General features: G+C 43.0%; 1 protein-coding gene across 1 annotated transcript in view; it reads left to right on the top strand.

The window, feature by feature from the left end:
• Nucleotides 1-17,733, top strand: part of magi3a (membrane associated guanylate kinase, WW and PDZ domain containing 3a) — a 134,852-nt gene that overhangs the window by 81,530 nt on the left and 35,589 nt on the right. The window contains exons 2-3 of the mRNA XM_063015075.1: nt 5,907-6,023; nt 10,028-10,147. Of these exons, the coding sequence (XP_062871145.1) occupies nt 5,907-6,023; nt 10,028-10,147 (237 nt within the window). The remainder of the gene's footprint in view (nt 1-5,906; nt 6,024-10,027; nt 10,148-17,733) is intronic.

Raw genomic sequence — 17,733 nt, 5'->3', positions numbered from 1 at the left:
AGAACCCCCACAGGACCACCACAGAGCAGGTATTATTTAGGTGGTGGATCATTCTCAGCACTGCAGTGACACTGACATGGTGGTGGTGTGTTAGTGTGTGTTGTGCTGGTATGAGTGGATCAGACACAGCAGCGCTGATGCAGTTTCTCCATCATGATTCTCATTTTCATTGATTGAAAAATGTTTGTGATATTCACATCTAATAAACTCATGTATCTTTCAGACTTCCTAGTTTCCCCACTTAGTTGGCCATTGGAGGGCAATTATTCAGTCAGGCGACTTGTATTTCCTATTTTACTGGACCACTCAGACACAGCATTCGTTCCCACCCAGCTGTAAAACACATTCCTTTACCTGGTTCACAAATAACTGTTCAGTCATGTCTTCTTATTCTTATTTATGAGACCATGTACAGATTAAATTAATGTAACAAATCTATTTATAGAAGATGAAGAAAGTCCATCATGAGAGTAATTAGTAGATGGCGGTTCTTGGGGACGTTGGAATGCATGAGCAGATGCAGGAGCAGGTTGTTAATTAGCTCAATGTAAAATCCTTCTATGAGACTCTTTACTATTGTTATGAGCTGATCTCATTAGACTTTGCTGCTGGCTTTTCTATGACATTTACGCAGCCGTCTAATTGGGAAGGAGGAGCAGTGATTGGCAAGACGTTTGATGGTTTGTTTGGGTTTGGACTTTGGAGTCCAGACTAAATTGAAATTAATCTGTTTTCATGAAACAGAAATGGTGTTGAAACGTGGATAGAAAACAAACCATCCATTAATATACAATTCTAGCAATTAGTAACATGTGTTAGTGATGAATTATAGATCAGCTTCTAGATGAGTTTCAAATATTTTCTAAACAGCTGTAAGTTCACGTGTGTGTAAATTTACATTTTCCCCCATAAATGGTAACAATACAATAAGGGTATAATATTAGCTTGATCATGTGGGATGGGTGGGTTTGTATCATATTGACTGACCTCATCCAACTGGTTGTACTGTGACGCACCAGTTGCTTCAGCCTCCACAACTGATCCATCTGTGGTGTACAGCTTGTGTGGTGTATGGTGGACTCCGGAAAAATGGTTAACTCGAAATGTGAACACACGACATCTGAAAATGTGAGTGATTCAGAAACAAAGTAGCTATTGACTTTTCATGCTATTAATTAATTTGATTCACCTTTAATAAATGGCTGTCTCATAATGCCAGTCTATCTAAAAATGGGACTTTAAATTGTGGGACAATGGAGTTAAGAAACTGGTGTTTAAATAAAATTCACCATATACAGTATGTGTGGGCACTACCTGGTAAATTACTGGAGCATTAGCAGTAATGATAGGCCTGTATGATGATGTCTGTAACCTTGACCATAAAAATGCCCTGTAAAATAGTTCTAGACCTAGTTAACAAGACCCCTGAGAAGATTCTCCTCCTGACAGGCTGGTACTCCCCCGAGATGTGCCTCACTAACAACACCTGACAACCAAATCACAAAGGCTGTCCTGTTCTATAAACATGCAATGAGGACGAGATGTAGGCCATGTGGCTGGTGTTTGTTTTTTAAATAGAAAATGCTTTCAAGCATTAATCCATATTGCTTTTATACTTATTTGGACATCCGTACACCTCCTCACCCCTTTTTGTATGAGAAAAGAGAAGTATATCTTCCAGTGTTTACCATGTAAAATTTCTAGGACAGCCATGAAGACGTCAAGTCTTTTAAGTTGTATTGTCAAAGTTAATAGATTTTTCACCGCTGTAAAACTGGATCTCTGTACAGCAATTTTGAGATAGTGTTCTTTAGAAAAAATCTGAATTGAATTGAATTGAACGGATGGCAAGTCTTTTCTTGGGAACATGGACCGCATGCGTTCCTCAGTTCCTCAGCGTTTCAATCACAAATGAGAAACAGAGCTATTGTGGCCTGACCTAAATTCCTTCCATTCACTGGGAGTGCAAAAAAGTTTCACAATATTTTTCTTGGACTTTGCCATCTACCCTGGAGTATGTCACAATACCATTAATGAGTCGAATTACGCGTGACATTTACAGTTTTCTGCACACCAGAGCACTGTTTTAATGAATAAAGAACAACCTTGAGTCCCAGATAATCAAGTATTTACACACTCGTGCATGGTGTGGTTTCTGCTGGATTTATTATTGATTTTTCACAGTCGAGCTGAGCAGTAATAGTTTGCAGGTGTGTGTCGGCCAAACTGAGTGATGTCATGGTGAGAATGGGAGAATATTTGCTCTTCCTTCCTCGTCCCTAGAGATCCACGGAACCAAAAAAACTGATAGAATCACGTGAAGGAACAGATTTCAGCAAAGCTCCCTCCTAATATGTTAAAAACAAATACAATGGTTCCTAAACCTCTTAAAGTGAAACATCCCATTTGTGCTGAAGTTTATTTATTTATTCATTATTTATTCATTTTTCCTCCCGATTTAGCGCATCCAATTTGTCTTCCACTGCTGACAGACTCCAGATTTGCATCCAAGGAGAGCACGCCGCTGCCCACGCCTTCTTTACACGTGTACAGCCCTCTCATCTCGCTTCCTGCACGGGCGTCTCTTCTGCCAATCAGGGTCTTTAAACAGTGTACGAAGACCCACCCACCCTGCAGATACGGTGGCCAATTAGTATCTGCTGCAGGCACTGCCAATTATGCCCGCCAGATGGCGCCCAGCCGACCGGTGGCAACACCGAGCCTCGAACCCGGGAGTTCAGAAACTCGGTGCTGGTGCGTCAGCGGAATATCCCGCTGCGCCACCTGGGCACATTTTATTAGGATTTTAACGTCATGTTTTACACACTTACATTCATGACAGAACTGGTAGTTACTGGTTACACAAGATTCATTAGTTCACAAGTTTAAAATCGAACACGGTCATGGACGATTTTGTATCTCCATTTAACCTGACTGCATGTCTTTGGACTGTGGGAGGAAACCAGAGCACCCGGAGGAAACCCACACAGACACTGGGAGAACATGCAAACTCCATACAGAAAGCACCCGGACCGCCCCACCTGGGGATCGAACCCAGGACTTTCTTGCTGTGAGGAGACAGTGCTACCCTCCGAGCCACCAGATTTTATTAGCAGTTTATTTTATTGCATTGTAAGAGTGCAGGGAATTCTACAGTGAGTAAGTACTAGTTCTGTCCAGACGGCCACTATTAGTCTTGGTCTTTAAACATGAATAATTAATTAATACTTTAACATTAAACACTTTGCCTCTAAAGCACTGTGACCACATTTGTATGCCAGCTAACCAGGCGATATAAGAAAAGTAATTAGCAACTCACTGGGTCTCCTTTTTATACCCTCTCCAATCACAATCAGCTTCGTTAAAGAGTATTTCGATCGTCCTTCTTTGTTTCTAAAGGAGCTGGTGAAAGCACAAACAAGAGTGTGGCGTCTGAATGTATTCACTGTGCCAGAGACTGAAAACCTTTAAAGCCTTCAAGGAATAAAAACAAACATGTAATGCCATGTAATGGCATCTAACTAGCATGGAATGCATTTAAATAATTACATACAATATGCCGATCGGGCATAACATTATGACCATTTACATTTTTTGCATTTAGCAGACGCCTTTATCCAAAGCGACTTACAGTACAGTTACAGTATACAGTCTGAGCAATTGAGGGTTAAGGGCCTTGCTCAAGGGCCCAACAGTGGCAGTTTGGCAGTGGTGGGGCTTGAACCGGCAACCTTCTGATTACTAGTCCAGCATCTTAACCTCTAAGCTACACCTTCCTAACCTTTTGCTGCCAAAACAGCCCTGCAACTGAGATGCACCGTGTATTCTGTCACCTTTCTATCAGAACCAGCATTAACCTCTACAGCAATTTGAGCTACAGTACCTCGTCTGTTGGATCACCACATGGGCCAGCCTTCGCTCACTACGTGCATCAATGAGTCTTGGCAGCCCATGACCCTGTCGCCGGTTTACCACTGTTTACCCTCCTTGGACCACTTTTGATAGATAGTGACCACTGCAGACCGGAAACATCCCACAAGACCTGCAGTATTGGAGATGCTCTGACCCAGTCGTCTAGCCATCACAATTTGGCCCTTGTCAAACTCACTCAAATCCTTACACTTGCTTCTAACACATCAGCTTTGAGGATAAAATGTTCACTTGCTGCCTGATATATCCCACCCACTAACAGGTGCCGGGATGAAGAGATAATCAGTGTTATTCACTTCACCTGTCAGTGGTCATAATGTTATGCCTAGTCGGTGTATATAACTCGCACTGAAAATCTAGCTTTATATTAACAGAAGTCAGATATGGGCCGCTCAGGTGGCGCAGCGGTAAAAACACACACTGCAACCAGAGCTGGGATCTCGAATACATCGTATCGAATCTCAGCTCTGCCTTGCTGGCTGAAGGCTGAGCGGCCACATGAACAACGATTGGCCGGTTGTTCAGGTGGGCGGGACTAAGCCAGATATGGGTCTCTCTCTGTCAGACTTGTGCAATTACGACCTCTGCTGGCTGATTAGAGGCGCCTGCACAGAGATGGGGAAGGAGTGCTCTTAGGGTGTGTCTCTCCGTACACAACGCTAGGTGGCACAACACTCGTCAATGTGTGGGTGATAAGATGCATGCGGCTTGCTGCCCACGTGTTGGAGGGGGCGTGGGTTAGCTTCGATCTCCTCGGTCAGAGCAGGGATCGGCATAGGCGGAGAGGAAGCATGATGCAATTGGGCAATTGGACGCGCTAAAGGGGGAGAGAAGGGGGAGAAAATATATATATATATATATATATAAACAGAAGTCAGATATAAATCTAAATAAATCTAAATAAAGCATGGATTCATTTCTGTTTCACTCTTTGAGGTTTGCATGAGTGTGACGAGGATTTTTGGTGCGAAATGACATTAATTTTCAGAAGCCTTTTTTGCAAGACTGTAATAAAATGGCACAAAGATCAAACCCATTAAATATAGATGTACGACTGACAGGACAACTGCACTGCTGTGTTGATCTTTAAAGGACGCTGCCTCACATTAATAGACAGTTGATTTAAACTGTCAGAAGCACTTTCCACTTCAGTCTAGAATCATCCAGTATTATCCAACTCGACTACTAATTACTTCATAAAAATGTAGCAACATTGAATCACATTGACTGAGTTGCAGTCAGTCTTGGGGCTGTATGAGAGTGTAAATGTAGTTTATGATTGTGTTTTGATTGTTTACTGGTGTTGTTAGCGTAGCTTGCCAGTTGTTTCATGGCTAATTTGCTAACTGAACTGTGACAAACTACAAGCACTTTGCAAAGTGATGCACAAGGCAAATTTTTGGCCTGATTGGGGCTTTGAGCATCAGGTTACAGGCTAAATACTTTGTCATTTGTTTGTATGTGGAAGAAAATGGAGAAAATAAATCAGGCTGCTAATGCCCAATTCCCATTTAACTGACTACATTCTCGGCTGGGCTGAGCGGCCACATGAACAACGATTGGCCTGTTGTTCAGATAGGGGTAGGATTAAGCCGGATAGGGTCTCTTTCATAACTAATGCAATTGCGACCTCTGCTGGCTGATTGATGGCGCCTTCACAGAGATAGGAAAAGAGTGCTGTCAGGATGTGTCTCTTTGTACACAGTGCTGAGCTGCACTGCACTCATCAAAGTGTAGGTGATAAGATGCATACGGCATGCTGCCCACGTGTCGGAGGGGGCGTGGGTTAGCTTCGTTCTCCTCAATCAGAGCGAACCTGTTTATGCTTGTATAAAAATGTGTGTTTGACGTGTCTTATGTGGTCGAGCTTTGACCAGCACTGTTTACAATTATAAAATAAAAACTATTCATCATTTTCCTCTATAGAAAATTGCAGATTGATGTGCTTACATGTGCGTTCTTGATTCTCTTTGCAGGCAAGGTGTTAAATACAGACCTGCGTCACTACCTCAGCCTCCAGTTCCAGAAAGGCTCTTTGGACCACAAGCTTCAACAAGTAATACGAGATAACCTGTACCTCCGCACCATCCCCTGTAAGTACCTGTGCATACAGCAGCCACCCTGAGATCTAGACGAACTGAGTTAGGTGCAGGGCATAATGTGGTAGGGACAGTAGAGTAGTGGTAGCCTAGTGGGTAGAGCTTTGGGCTATCAATGGGAACATTGTAGGCTTAAAACCTGGCACTGCCATACAGCCACTGTTGGACCCTTGAGCCTTAAACTTTTTGGATTCAGGGACGCTGTACAATGACTGACCATGTGCTCAGACCCCAGCTTTCAAATGAGCTGGGATACATAGAGACGCTCCATCTGCCCTAGAATGCATTATTATACGTGTCGTAATGAGGCCGCAACGTGAGTCTTACATTACTGTTCAGGATTTTCTAAAGCTGTAGCTCATCATGCAAATTATATCTGGCATCTTAGGATTCTTTGTGACATTTGGTTCTCTGCTTGATGCCCAAGCTCTAAATCTGCAGTGAAAGGCTGGAAATAAACGACAACAGAGCCGTCAAAATGCTCAAAAATCCAAGTTCAGTAGCAAAAGAGACATTTCTTTATTAAGTAAGTCCTTGAAGTCTGCTTTCCGCTGTGTGATTTCAGTGATTTATGTGATCGTTACTTGGCCCAGTTTATAAGATTGTTTAAAAATATCTTGTTCGATTTTCTGTGGCACACTGTGATATCAGGTGCTCAGTGGCAAACTGTACGATAAGGTTCTTAATGGCATGTCTGCTAATACACAGCCACATTACGTCATCTGTTACAAAAATGCATTGGCACAATGGTGGCAATGTTACTCTCAGATAAAACGCTATTCATAAGTGAAACCAAATTGCTGCTTATTTCAAGGAAATACATAATGCATCAAAACAATAGAAAATTATAAATATATTCTAAATACAGTATAAGTAGTAAAAATATAAATAATTACCAACTCAAACAGCAGCAATAGATGAGCGATCATCTCTGACTTTACATCTACAAGGTGGACCAACTAGGTAGGAGTGTCTAATAGAGTGGACAGTGAGTGGACACGGTAATTAAAAACTCCAGCAGAGCTGCTGTGTCTGATCCACTCATACCAGCACAACACACACTAACACACCACCACCATGTCAGTGTCACTGCAGTGCTGAGAATGATCCACCACCTAAATAATACCTGCTCTGTTGTGGCCCTTTGGGGATCCTGACCGTTGAAGAACAGCGTAAAAGCAGGCTAAAAACGTATGTAGAGAAACAGACGGACTACAGTCAGTAATTGTAGAACTACAAAGTGATATGACTCCTATATGGTAAGTGGAGCTAATAAAATGGACAGTGAGTGTAGAAACAAGCAGGTGGTTTTAATGGTATGGCTGATCAGTGTGTTTTAATACTATTTTATTTACCCTGTCTTTGTTGTTCCTGCTTCAAACTCATAATGGCCATTTAAATATCATGTTTGCATCCCAGAAACTCATTTGCAATTGTTCTTGTTTAGAAAAAAAAATTGGGAGCCCCAGTTAGTGGCGATTTGAGTCTTGAGATGGAGGATCTGTCCATCTGTACCCCTCCAGACTCTTGTAGGCTTTCAAAGAGTCTCCAAAGTAGGAGCGAGTAGGAGGGGAAAGTTGATCAAATAATTGTAGATGTCTGGACAGTACAGAACATCTACAGGAACGCTGTCCGCTGCTGTTTTGATACTCGTTAAAAGCATCCCGGGGGCATAATAGCGATCAGTAATGCTTAATCTGTCATGTTTTGCTATGTAGAGTTCAATGTGTTTTGAATTATAGTGCTCAGTGAACTCTGTGGGCTTGAAACTTATGCTGGTACCATTTATTTGATATTTGCTTTCGAGTCGTGGTGGTATAAACTGAAGGAGACACCCAGAGCGCTGTTAGACATGAGTAGAGTAGATGCTCTGAGGTCAGTTCTTGACATTTACAGTACATTTACCAGCACCACTGATGTGCCAGTGGTAGCTCAGTGGTTAAGGTACTGGACTAGTAAACAGAAGGTTGCCGGTTCAAGCCCCGCCACCACCAAGTTGCCACTGTTGGGTCCCTGAGCAAGGCCCTTAACCCTCAATTGCTCATTGTGTTCCGCTCTCTGTGTAAGTCGCTTTGGATAAAAGCGTCTGCTAAATGCTGAAAATGTAAATGTAAATGATGTTACTGAGCTCCAGTCCTTTACCTGCACCAATCTTACTCTTGACTTAACAATGACTGCTCACTCATCATCCTACAGAACGACCTGACATGACTGGCTACCAGACCCGCCCGAGACCCTTCTGCTACAGTTGACCTAGTTAGCCTCCTTTCCTCTTCGCAAGTCTTAACACCTTTAATCATAGCAGAAGTGTTACATGTGTGCCCCTTTTAGATAACACATCACTCAAGACATTAAAGTTTCAGAACAGGAAGCCAGAGAACAGATCCTGTGGCTGGCACGTTCCCATTCGGCACGTAATCTTTACCGCTCGGTGCATGGGTGCCCTCTCGCAGGCATTAATATCCTTTATGGCACGGCTGTAATCTCCCTCTGTCTCGTCGGCTGATAGTAAAGAATGATGGCAGTAGGGGCGGCGTGAAAACCACGATCCCCAGGTGTTTAATCTTTGGGAAATGTATTTTCTCAGGAAGACCTTCTCTTTAAGCGTCGCCCCGTTGGGGTAATGAAGTGTCAGCAAAACTCAGCCCCGCTTTGAAGCCAGAAATGAAATATCTTACTCTGTATTAGAGCGCACGGCTTTAGTAATAAAGCTGCTTTGTGCACGATTGTGCTGAATATTAATGTGTCAAAACCTTTAACTCATACAGAGTGCCAAAGTAGCACAGTAACAAACGCTTCAGTTACAGGAAATGAGTCTCAAACCCCTTTTAATATAGAGACAGAGGAGAAATTAAAGAAATGACCCGAAGACGTGAGTGTCACTGCATGATACAATGAAGCTATTAAAATATAAACAAAATGTTTGACCAGTAAACAAATGCAGAGCTGGAATATCGATCATAATAACAATAGGAAAATATTGGACGTGACACTTAAGACAGTTCTTTATTTCTTTATTTAGGTCTATCACAAAGAAATGGGATGTGGTGTAGGCGGAAACATTGAAAGAAAACATATACACCGATCAACCATAACATTAAAACCACCTCCTTGTTTCTACACTCACTGTCCATTTTATCAGCTCCACTTACCATATAGAAGCACTTTAATGTTCTACAATTACTGACTGTAGTCCATCAGTTTGTCTACATACTTTTTTGGCCTGCTTTGACCATGTTCTTCAATGGTCAGGACCCCCACAGGACCACCACAGAGCAGGTATTATTTGGGTTATTTGGTAGATCATTCTCAGCACTGCAGTGACACTGACATGGTGGTGGTGTGTTAGTGTGTGTTGTGCTGGTATGAGTGGATCAGACACAGCAGTCACTGTCCACTCTATTAGACACTCCTACCTAGTTGGTCCAACTCTTAGATGTAAAGTCAGAGACGATCGCTCATCTATTGCTGCTGTTTGAGTTGGTCATCTTCTAGACCCTCATCAGTGGTCACAGGACGCTGCCCACGGGGCGCTGTTGGCTGGATATTTTTGGTTGGTGGACTATTCTCTGTCCAGCGGTGACAGTGAGGTGTTTAAAAACTCCATCAGCGCTGCTGTGTCTTATCCACTCATACCAGCACAACACACACTAACACACCACCACCATGTCAGTGTCACTGCAGGGCTGAGAATGATCCACCACCTAAATAATACCTGCTCTGTAGTGGTCCTGTGAGAGTCCTGACCATTGAAGAAGAGCATGAAAAGAGGCTAACAAAGCATGCAGAGAAACAGATGAACTACAGTCAGTAATTGTAGAACTACAAAGTGCTTCTATATGGTAAATGGAGCTGGTAAAATGGACATTGAGTGTAGAAACAAGGAGGTGGTTTTAATGTTATGGCCGATCGATGTACATTTCATGTTCTTTAAATAAAAGTATTATCTAACATCCAGCAGCACACCCTGACCCGTTTGTTCCTTGATGTTTCCGCAGGTACCACGAGGCAGCCGAGGGAGGGCGAGGTTCCCGGCGTGGACTATAACTTCATCACCGTGGAGGAGTTCCGTGTTCTGGAGGAGAGCGGCTTGCTGCTGGAGAGTGGAACCTACGACGGTACGTAAGAATGTGTAGGAACATAGCGGGGTCAGAGATCGACAGTGTAGGCTAGTCTTTCATTTTCTTACTGCTGACTTTATAATATTCAATTCTTGTGTCCATTCTGATTCAGATTGATCTTGTTTTACATTTCTATTGAGGTGGGCGATGTGAAAAGTCAAAAGTCAATCACTTTTATACAAGTTATATGGACTAGTTAGTGCTTTATAGGACAATAATCAATAATACGGGGGAGGGGGGGGGGGGATGTGGCCCAGACACATTGTAGACTTGAAAATACCAGCTAAAGTGAGTTGTAGTTACTCAGTATCAAATAATATTAAAGTATTTATGTAAATTAACAGTTCTTGACGGCGTCTCAATAGTGCACTGATTAGACATACTGTTTAGTACACTAGTGTGCAATTTGGGACACGGCTGCTTTAATTTAGTTTGTTCCATTGCTAATGAATCTTTGTTCCCACACACCACTTAAGCCAAAATCACCTGACACTTGTCCAGACATAAACCTCATCCAGATAAAGGTGGTGCAGCAGTAAAATTACCAGCCCACTATTGCTGAGATCCAGGGTTTGAATCTCAGTGGTGGTATTGGCTTGGTGGGCATTTACACAGACACAATTGGTGGGTGGCCCAACAGTGTAGCCATTGGGAAGTGCACTTGTCAGTGCGCTCTCAGTGCCCGTCCCAAGTCCACATAGGTTTGTGGACCTGAATGATACCATTTGGGATTCAGAGTTTAAATATGGTGGCTCTTGTTGGGTAGCGGATGGGTAGCACTGTAGCCTCACAGCAAGAAGGTCCTGGGTTCGATCCCCAGGCGGGGCAGTCCGGATCCTTTCTGTGTTTGTTCGGGTCCTTTCTGGAGTTTGCATGTTCCCCCCTGTGTCCAAAAACATGCAGTCAGGTTGGAGACACTGAGTTGCCCTATAGGTGAATGGGTGTGTGTATGTGTGTCTGCCCTGCGATGGACTGGCGCCCTGTCCAGGGTATTACTGTGTGCCTTGTGCCCATTGAAAAGCTGGGATAGGCTCCAGCACCCCCTTGTGACCCTTATTGGATAAGTGGTTAAGAAGGTAAGTGAGTAAGTTTGAATATCAGCTGTTCTATTGGCGCATTGGGCAACTGCATAGACACTATTGGTCTGAGGAATTGGTGGTTAGCTGAACAGCCTAGCCACTGGGAGGTGCATTTGTCAGTGCGCTCTCAGTGCCAGTCCCAAGCCCGGATAAAGGAAGGGCACTGGCGTAAAAACTTTGCCAAATCCAGTAATAAACGGTCTCGAATGGTCGGCTGTAGCGAATAAGGAGGGTTGTGCCAGGAAGGGCACTGCTAAGTTGTTACAACCCTGACCAAACAATGTTGTTTATTCCAGACTCACTCTCCAGTGTGTGAACCTAAAAGCTTTCAAGGTTGGCGTGCATCATTCCATGGCTATTTAATCACACAGGAAAGTTTACCATCACTGACAGGGTCAAGCTGAATAAAACCGGTGCTTCTGTGGAGCCTGGTTGTTTTTCTCAGGTGCACCAGGAAGGACGGGTTAATGATCTTCCACCGTGTCATGCCTCAGCCTTTATTTGGGTACGATTTAAAGTTCCCAGGGAAAAGTAAATCTAGCCAAGGTGGATATTACAGATGCTGCTTTTTATTGAGCTCCATCTATCTACATGGCTGATAGGCTGATCTTTAGTCCAGTGGTATTTCAGTCTGAAGGGTAATTTCACAGTGGCTAATCTGGTCAATGATACCCTGTCTTTCCCTTATGTGTGGTGTAAAAGTCAGTGTAAATTGTGCTTTGTCTGGTCAATATGTTCAGTATGGCCAAAAGTATGAGGACATTTAACCATGAGCAATTAATAGTTCTCACTTTTCTGGAAGGGCTTTCCACCAGATGTTAGTTAGGCACTGATGTGGGGTGAGAACAGCTGGTTTACCATCAACATTTCTGTTCATCCCATGGGTGTTTACTGGGGTTGAGGTCAGGGCTCTGTGCAGACCATGATTGGATTTGCAGGCTGGTTCCTTCACACCAAACTCATCAAACCATGGGTCTGTCCGAAAACCTAGTGATCTCTCTACATAGACTTATTTTACGTCATCCTACACACTGTCGAGAAGAAGACTGTCCAAATTCTTAGATAACTTAAAATGCTGCCTACTAAGGTGCCTTATTTTAAAGCGATAAACTGACTGAATGACGAGGGAGCATCCGATGCTTCCTTAGTGGTAAGGTCAGGCAGTAGGCAGCAAGGCAGCTCACAAGGTTTTTGAACAGACCCCATGTCATTATGCACCTCAATTTATGCACAGTAACAAATTCATGTTGGAACATGGAAGGGCCTTTCCCAAACTGTTGCCACAAAGTTAGAAGCATGTCATTTGTTCTCCCAAATAATTCCCAATTCCTTTACATTTTTTGTATACACCACCATCACTCTGGCAGAGGAGGGTGTGTGTTTTTTAACTACTTTATTTCACCAGCCAGCTGTGCTCTGCCCCATCTGTCTCTTCTCTACTCGTGCCAGCACTTTGACCACACAGCTGGAGTCGCTGTGGCTGCACAATTGAGGAGAAATCCTATCCAACCTTCCCTCCCTTGGACAAACTGTGTCTGTTGAGCAACCGTCCAGGCCAGTAGCACTGCTGAAACTCAAACTTTCCACAAAGATGGGTTTGCATATTGGACAGCTGCATCACCCCAGTGCCCCTTAGTGTTGATTTTATGCACCTGTTTACTATTTATGTGTATGACAACCTAGTACATATGAGGCAAGCTTACATCCATTTACATTACATTTACTTTTATCCAAAGCGACTTACAATTAACACTGAATACAATTCAAGCAATTGAGGGTAAAGGGTCTTGCTCAAGGGTCCAACATTGGCAACTTGGTGATAGTAGGGCTTGAACCGGCAAGCTCATGAATACTAGTCTAGTACCTTCACTGCTAAGCTACCACTGTCACATATGTTAGGAAACTAAATAGACAAATATGTTGACTCTCAGCTCCGTAAATTCCTAATAGCAAACCCACGATTTGTTCATAGTTAATATTTGTAGACATGAAGTCTTGTTGATTTTTTATGGTTCTCAGTATGGAGGAAGGTTCTAGCTGACTCACACAGTAATAGCGCGCTCCGACTCATGGGAAATATATTCAAATTCTGCCGTAGTGAATGTTTATTCACTGCTACAGTGTTTACTGTATAAATTAGTGTGTGTGTGTGTGTGTGTGTGTGTGTGTGTGGCACCTATTCAGTGTACTATACAGTCATTCTGAGTGCCAGAGTGCTTCCTTGTTCAAGGTCAGAATGATATACTCAGTATTGGCGTTATAAAATAATTCATTTAGAAACCTGAATGAGAAACAAGCTTACATATTCTGATGGGGTGGCACTGTCACCTCACAGGAAGAAGGTCCTTGTTTCGATTCCTTTCTGTGTGAAGTACATGTGAGCAGTTGGCACTCTGTCCAGAACGTGTTCTTTGGGACTTGCTCTAGGCATTGTTAGGCTCTAAAACAACAGCAAGCCTGATCAGGATGAAATATTGGTAAAAAGGAATAAATAAACTAATAAACTGCAAACACATATGGACAGCACTTTTTTTTTAGACAGATCTGCTGAATAGATTGGTACAGTGGCACAGCATGGGTGCCACACTGCTCCAGGATCCTGGAGATGATTTAAACAATCACTGTCTGTAATGAGATTTGCATGCTCCACCCATGACTGAGTCCCAAAAGCAATTGTGCCTGTAGCACGGCTGAGGTTGGAACTTTTATTTCAGAGGTGTGTTAGTGCATTAGACTGCTGCACCACCTGTGCGCCCACCTTTGGGATGTATTTCTGCCTCATGGGTAATGTTTTTGTCAAGGCGCCGGACCCACCGTGACCTAATCAGGATCAAGTGTTTAATTGGGATGAATAAATAACCAATGCGTAGATGATCCGCCAATAGTATTGGGGCAGGCAGGGAAGGGGTCTGGGCTGGGTAGGGTCAGACAAAAATGGAATAGGGCAAGGTTGGGGTATTTGGGTAAAGGCCTTGAACAGGGTTTGTGTACGTAAAGATGGTAACAGAGTAAAATCTCTATGCAGTTCGCTGGGATTCTGACATCTCCAAGTCTGAATCTCAGCTCTGCTACCAGTCAGCTAGGCCCCCGTAGCAGGCACAATAGTCTGCTAGGTGGGAAAAGACCAGACTAAAAAGGGGTGGGGTCTTCAACACTGTGTTAGGACCCTGGTTGGTAGCACAAGGCACCTGTACAAAAGTGGAGAAACACGGAGATCTCTCCATGCGTGAGACTGGCCTCCGAAGTATGGGCGAATAAGAAAAGTTTCGGTGGACCCTTTCGGAGGGAGCGTGTTTCAGTGTACCCTCCTTGGACCCCATACGATCAGGGTCCCCAGCAGCGGAAGACTTATTGGCTACTCCTGTGGTCTTCCTGTGACAGGTTAAAGTTATGGATGAGTAATGGCGTTTATATGAGTAATTCATTACTGCATAGCCGTCGTTCGACACATAGCAATGAGGCCTGTAACACCACCGCAGCTCAGATAGTACGATAAAGACGTGACCAGCTAAATCCTGAGCTTTCTCACATCTCAGTTTAGTGGTGATGGATGACTGTGTGAGAAGCAGTGGCAGCAGGGAGAGATGGTCTGGAAGTTGGAGTGGAAATAGAACTATTTTGGCAGTTGGAGTGGAGGAAGCACAGCTTGGATGCTGTTCATACATCATGTTGAGTAGTCGCTCTCCAAAATGTTTGCTTGATTTTTTATCTTGGACTGAAGTGCATTTTTCAAAACGTTGTCATTTCTTAAACTCAGCGTCATGACGGTCTTTAATAGTATAAAAACTCTCAGATCATCCCAGTCTAAAATCAACAAAGTTGAATCAGGTCATCTGGACACAAAGTTAGGTGCCTGGAGGATTGCCTGCGACTGTACATCGGGAAACTAAACAGCCACGGGCGAAACTGATGGTACAACATAGAAGATCTATGGTTTACACTCACCTGCAAGTCAGCGGCCACTCATTTATGATGAAGATGTGCAGATCCTTGATAAGGAACAATGCTGGTTTGAACAGGGAGTCAAAGAGGCCATCTATGTCCATCCCTGACCTGGCTTGTGGACTTGTAGCCTTATAGGTTAGTCAACCTGCTTGTCCACATCAGTCCACCAGGTGGCTCTGTGCATTGAAAGATGAGAGAATGAGTTTCAGATTCCCAGTTCAAATTGAAAATGAAAATCAGACCGACTCGTTGAACTGAATCTTTTTTAATTGTCATGTTTGACTCAGTGGTTTTGACTCAGTGGCTCAGTGGTTTTGTTAATATATGCCGAAACATTCAGTGTGACTTTTTAATTACATGAGAGACACATAAGCAATACGGCTGTGCACAGTGTGAGGTCTGTAAAGACATGATTTGAAGAGTCTGGTGTGGAGGAACAGCTTTGGGATGAATCGGAAAGTCAATTACAAGCTAGATGTCCAGCACTGGTGCCTGAATGTACACTGTTCTGACCAAATTGGTGTAATTTCTTGTTGCCAACTTGCTTTTAATGCCCATGGTTTTACAATAGGATGTATAATAAGCTCATAGTCTGGTGGTAACATAGTTCCAGAGATGTTATGTAGGCTGTATTGCTCTCAGCATCTTAGGTTTGAGTAAGACGTAACCAATAATCTAGACAAACGACAGCATCCGTTCATTTCCGCCAACTTCAATGTCACTTTTAAGTCCACCTTGCTTGTTGAGTGAGAGCAGAACGATAATGAAAGCAAGAATGTAATTCCCTACGCTAACACACAGATACAAACGGCTCATTCAGTTAGAGATTTCATTTACTCCCGACCAGCCTTCACCCAGGCGCTGATGTTAATTAATAAGCCTGAATAGCCAAATCCCCTTTTGACGTTGCTTTATATTATTACGATCCTGATACCGCAACAACTGCAAAAGCAATAAAGCGTGTGATTCATTCTAATTTAGAGTTTTAATCGGGAGTATATTACAGCCAATTCTGCTTGATGAGGTCAAGATTCGGGTCGAAACTTCAGTACCTGTGAAACCAAACCTGCACTCCTGTGCTTTAAATTAAGTTCCCACAATTCACTTTTGGGTTGTTTTATTAGTTTACTTTATTTATTAATCTAACGATCGAACTGGTGATTGAATTATTATATAAAGCACTTCAAATGAGCTTTGTATATAAAACATTTATTTAATAATCCTGATCATATCCTGATCAGGGTCACAAACAAAAACACTAAGCACAAGAAAGGAATCAGAAGTTAACGTACTTAAGAGGGAAAATTTAAGGCAGTCTTGGGATTTTTATCGATTCCTGCAACAGTGACTGAATGATTTGTACATGAATCTCTTTGTCCCGAAGAAAACGTTAAGTAAGTTTTTATGATAAAGTTTCTGCTTTTGGATGGCCAGGCGTCTACACAGACATGATTGGCTGTGTCTGGCAGGTTGTCTGAAACGCTGAGATGAACTGGCACCCTGTCCAGCTTACTCCCGCCAGCGCTCAGTGTTTCCCGGTAGAACTGGACCCATCATGACCGGTTGATAAAAAGAAAACAAATGCTGGGTCAAAAATATACATAAACTAGCAACCAGGAGTAGGAAGTTTTATAATGTCATTCAGTGATGTCACATGGACTACTAACTTCTTATTAGGGATAATTATGGCCAATAGAACTAGTTTGACCACACCCTGCCCAGGTCATTAGAAACCTCAAAGTGTCACATTATGCTAATAGGACATTGTCCGCAGCCAAGCAAGCTTTACATCACCATGGACTAGTAGGCTGCTATGTGAACATCAAGCTACTGTTTCTGTTTTTTTAAGCAACAAACTTCAGTCCAAGCAACATGGTAAGCAACAATTTCAGTCTGGCTATAAGGATCTGATTTTGAAACAAGAGCTCACTCAACTGAGGACAGTGTCAGCCATGTTCTAAAAGAACAGTTGTAGAAATTATTAAACCCCCAAGACTGCCGACTCCTCGCAGACAGTGACCAGTGGTGAGGATCAAACCCCAGTCTTCAGCATCCTGATCCTCTATGGCACCCACATTACCTGCTTGATCACATATATAATACATTTGCTTGCATAAAATCAGCACAAATTTTCTTCTCTGACCGCAGGACAACCAGGAACAATCGTAATGGGACCAGTGTGAGTGTACATAACGCTGCCTAATTTACTTCTTAATGTGTGCTTCCAGCCACTGAGGCAATGAATAAAATCCACATCGTGTAAAGGACGGCTTCATTATAATTTTATTATTTGGATAGAAAAGCTTATCCTCTTCCCACCATCACCCCCCTCCTCAGGATTCCCAGGCTCTAAATTGCTCTACATTCCATGTTCTGTTCTGTTCCTTTGTCATTTCGGTCCGTGTCCCTTTACAGCTTTTAGCGTCCCTTAAAAAATGCAGAACAGAACCAGCTAGGGCAGAGTCAATGTCAACAGCTCATAAAGAATAAATAAATTAAAATTTTGTAAACCCTGAAGTGAATTCTACACTGTCCCTTTTGTCCCAGGATTTAACTTTC

The sequence above is a fragment of the Trichomycterus rosablanca genome, chromosome 19 (assembly GCF_030014385.1).
Source record: "Trichomycterus rosablanca isolate fTriRos1 chromosome 19, fTriRos1.hap1, whole genome shotgun sequence".
NCBI lineage: Eukaryota > Metazoa > Chordata > Actinopteri > Siluriformes > Trichomycteridae > Trichomycterus > Trichomycterus rosablanca.
The sequence above is the reverse complement of the archived record's forward strand: the minus strand, read 5'-3'. Positions and strand labels throughout refer to the sequence as shown.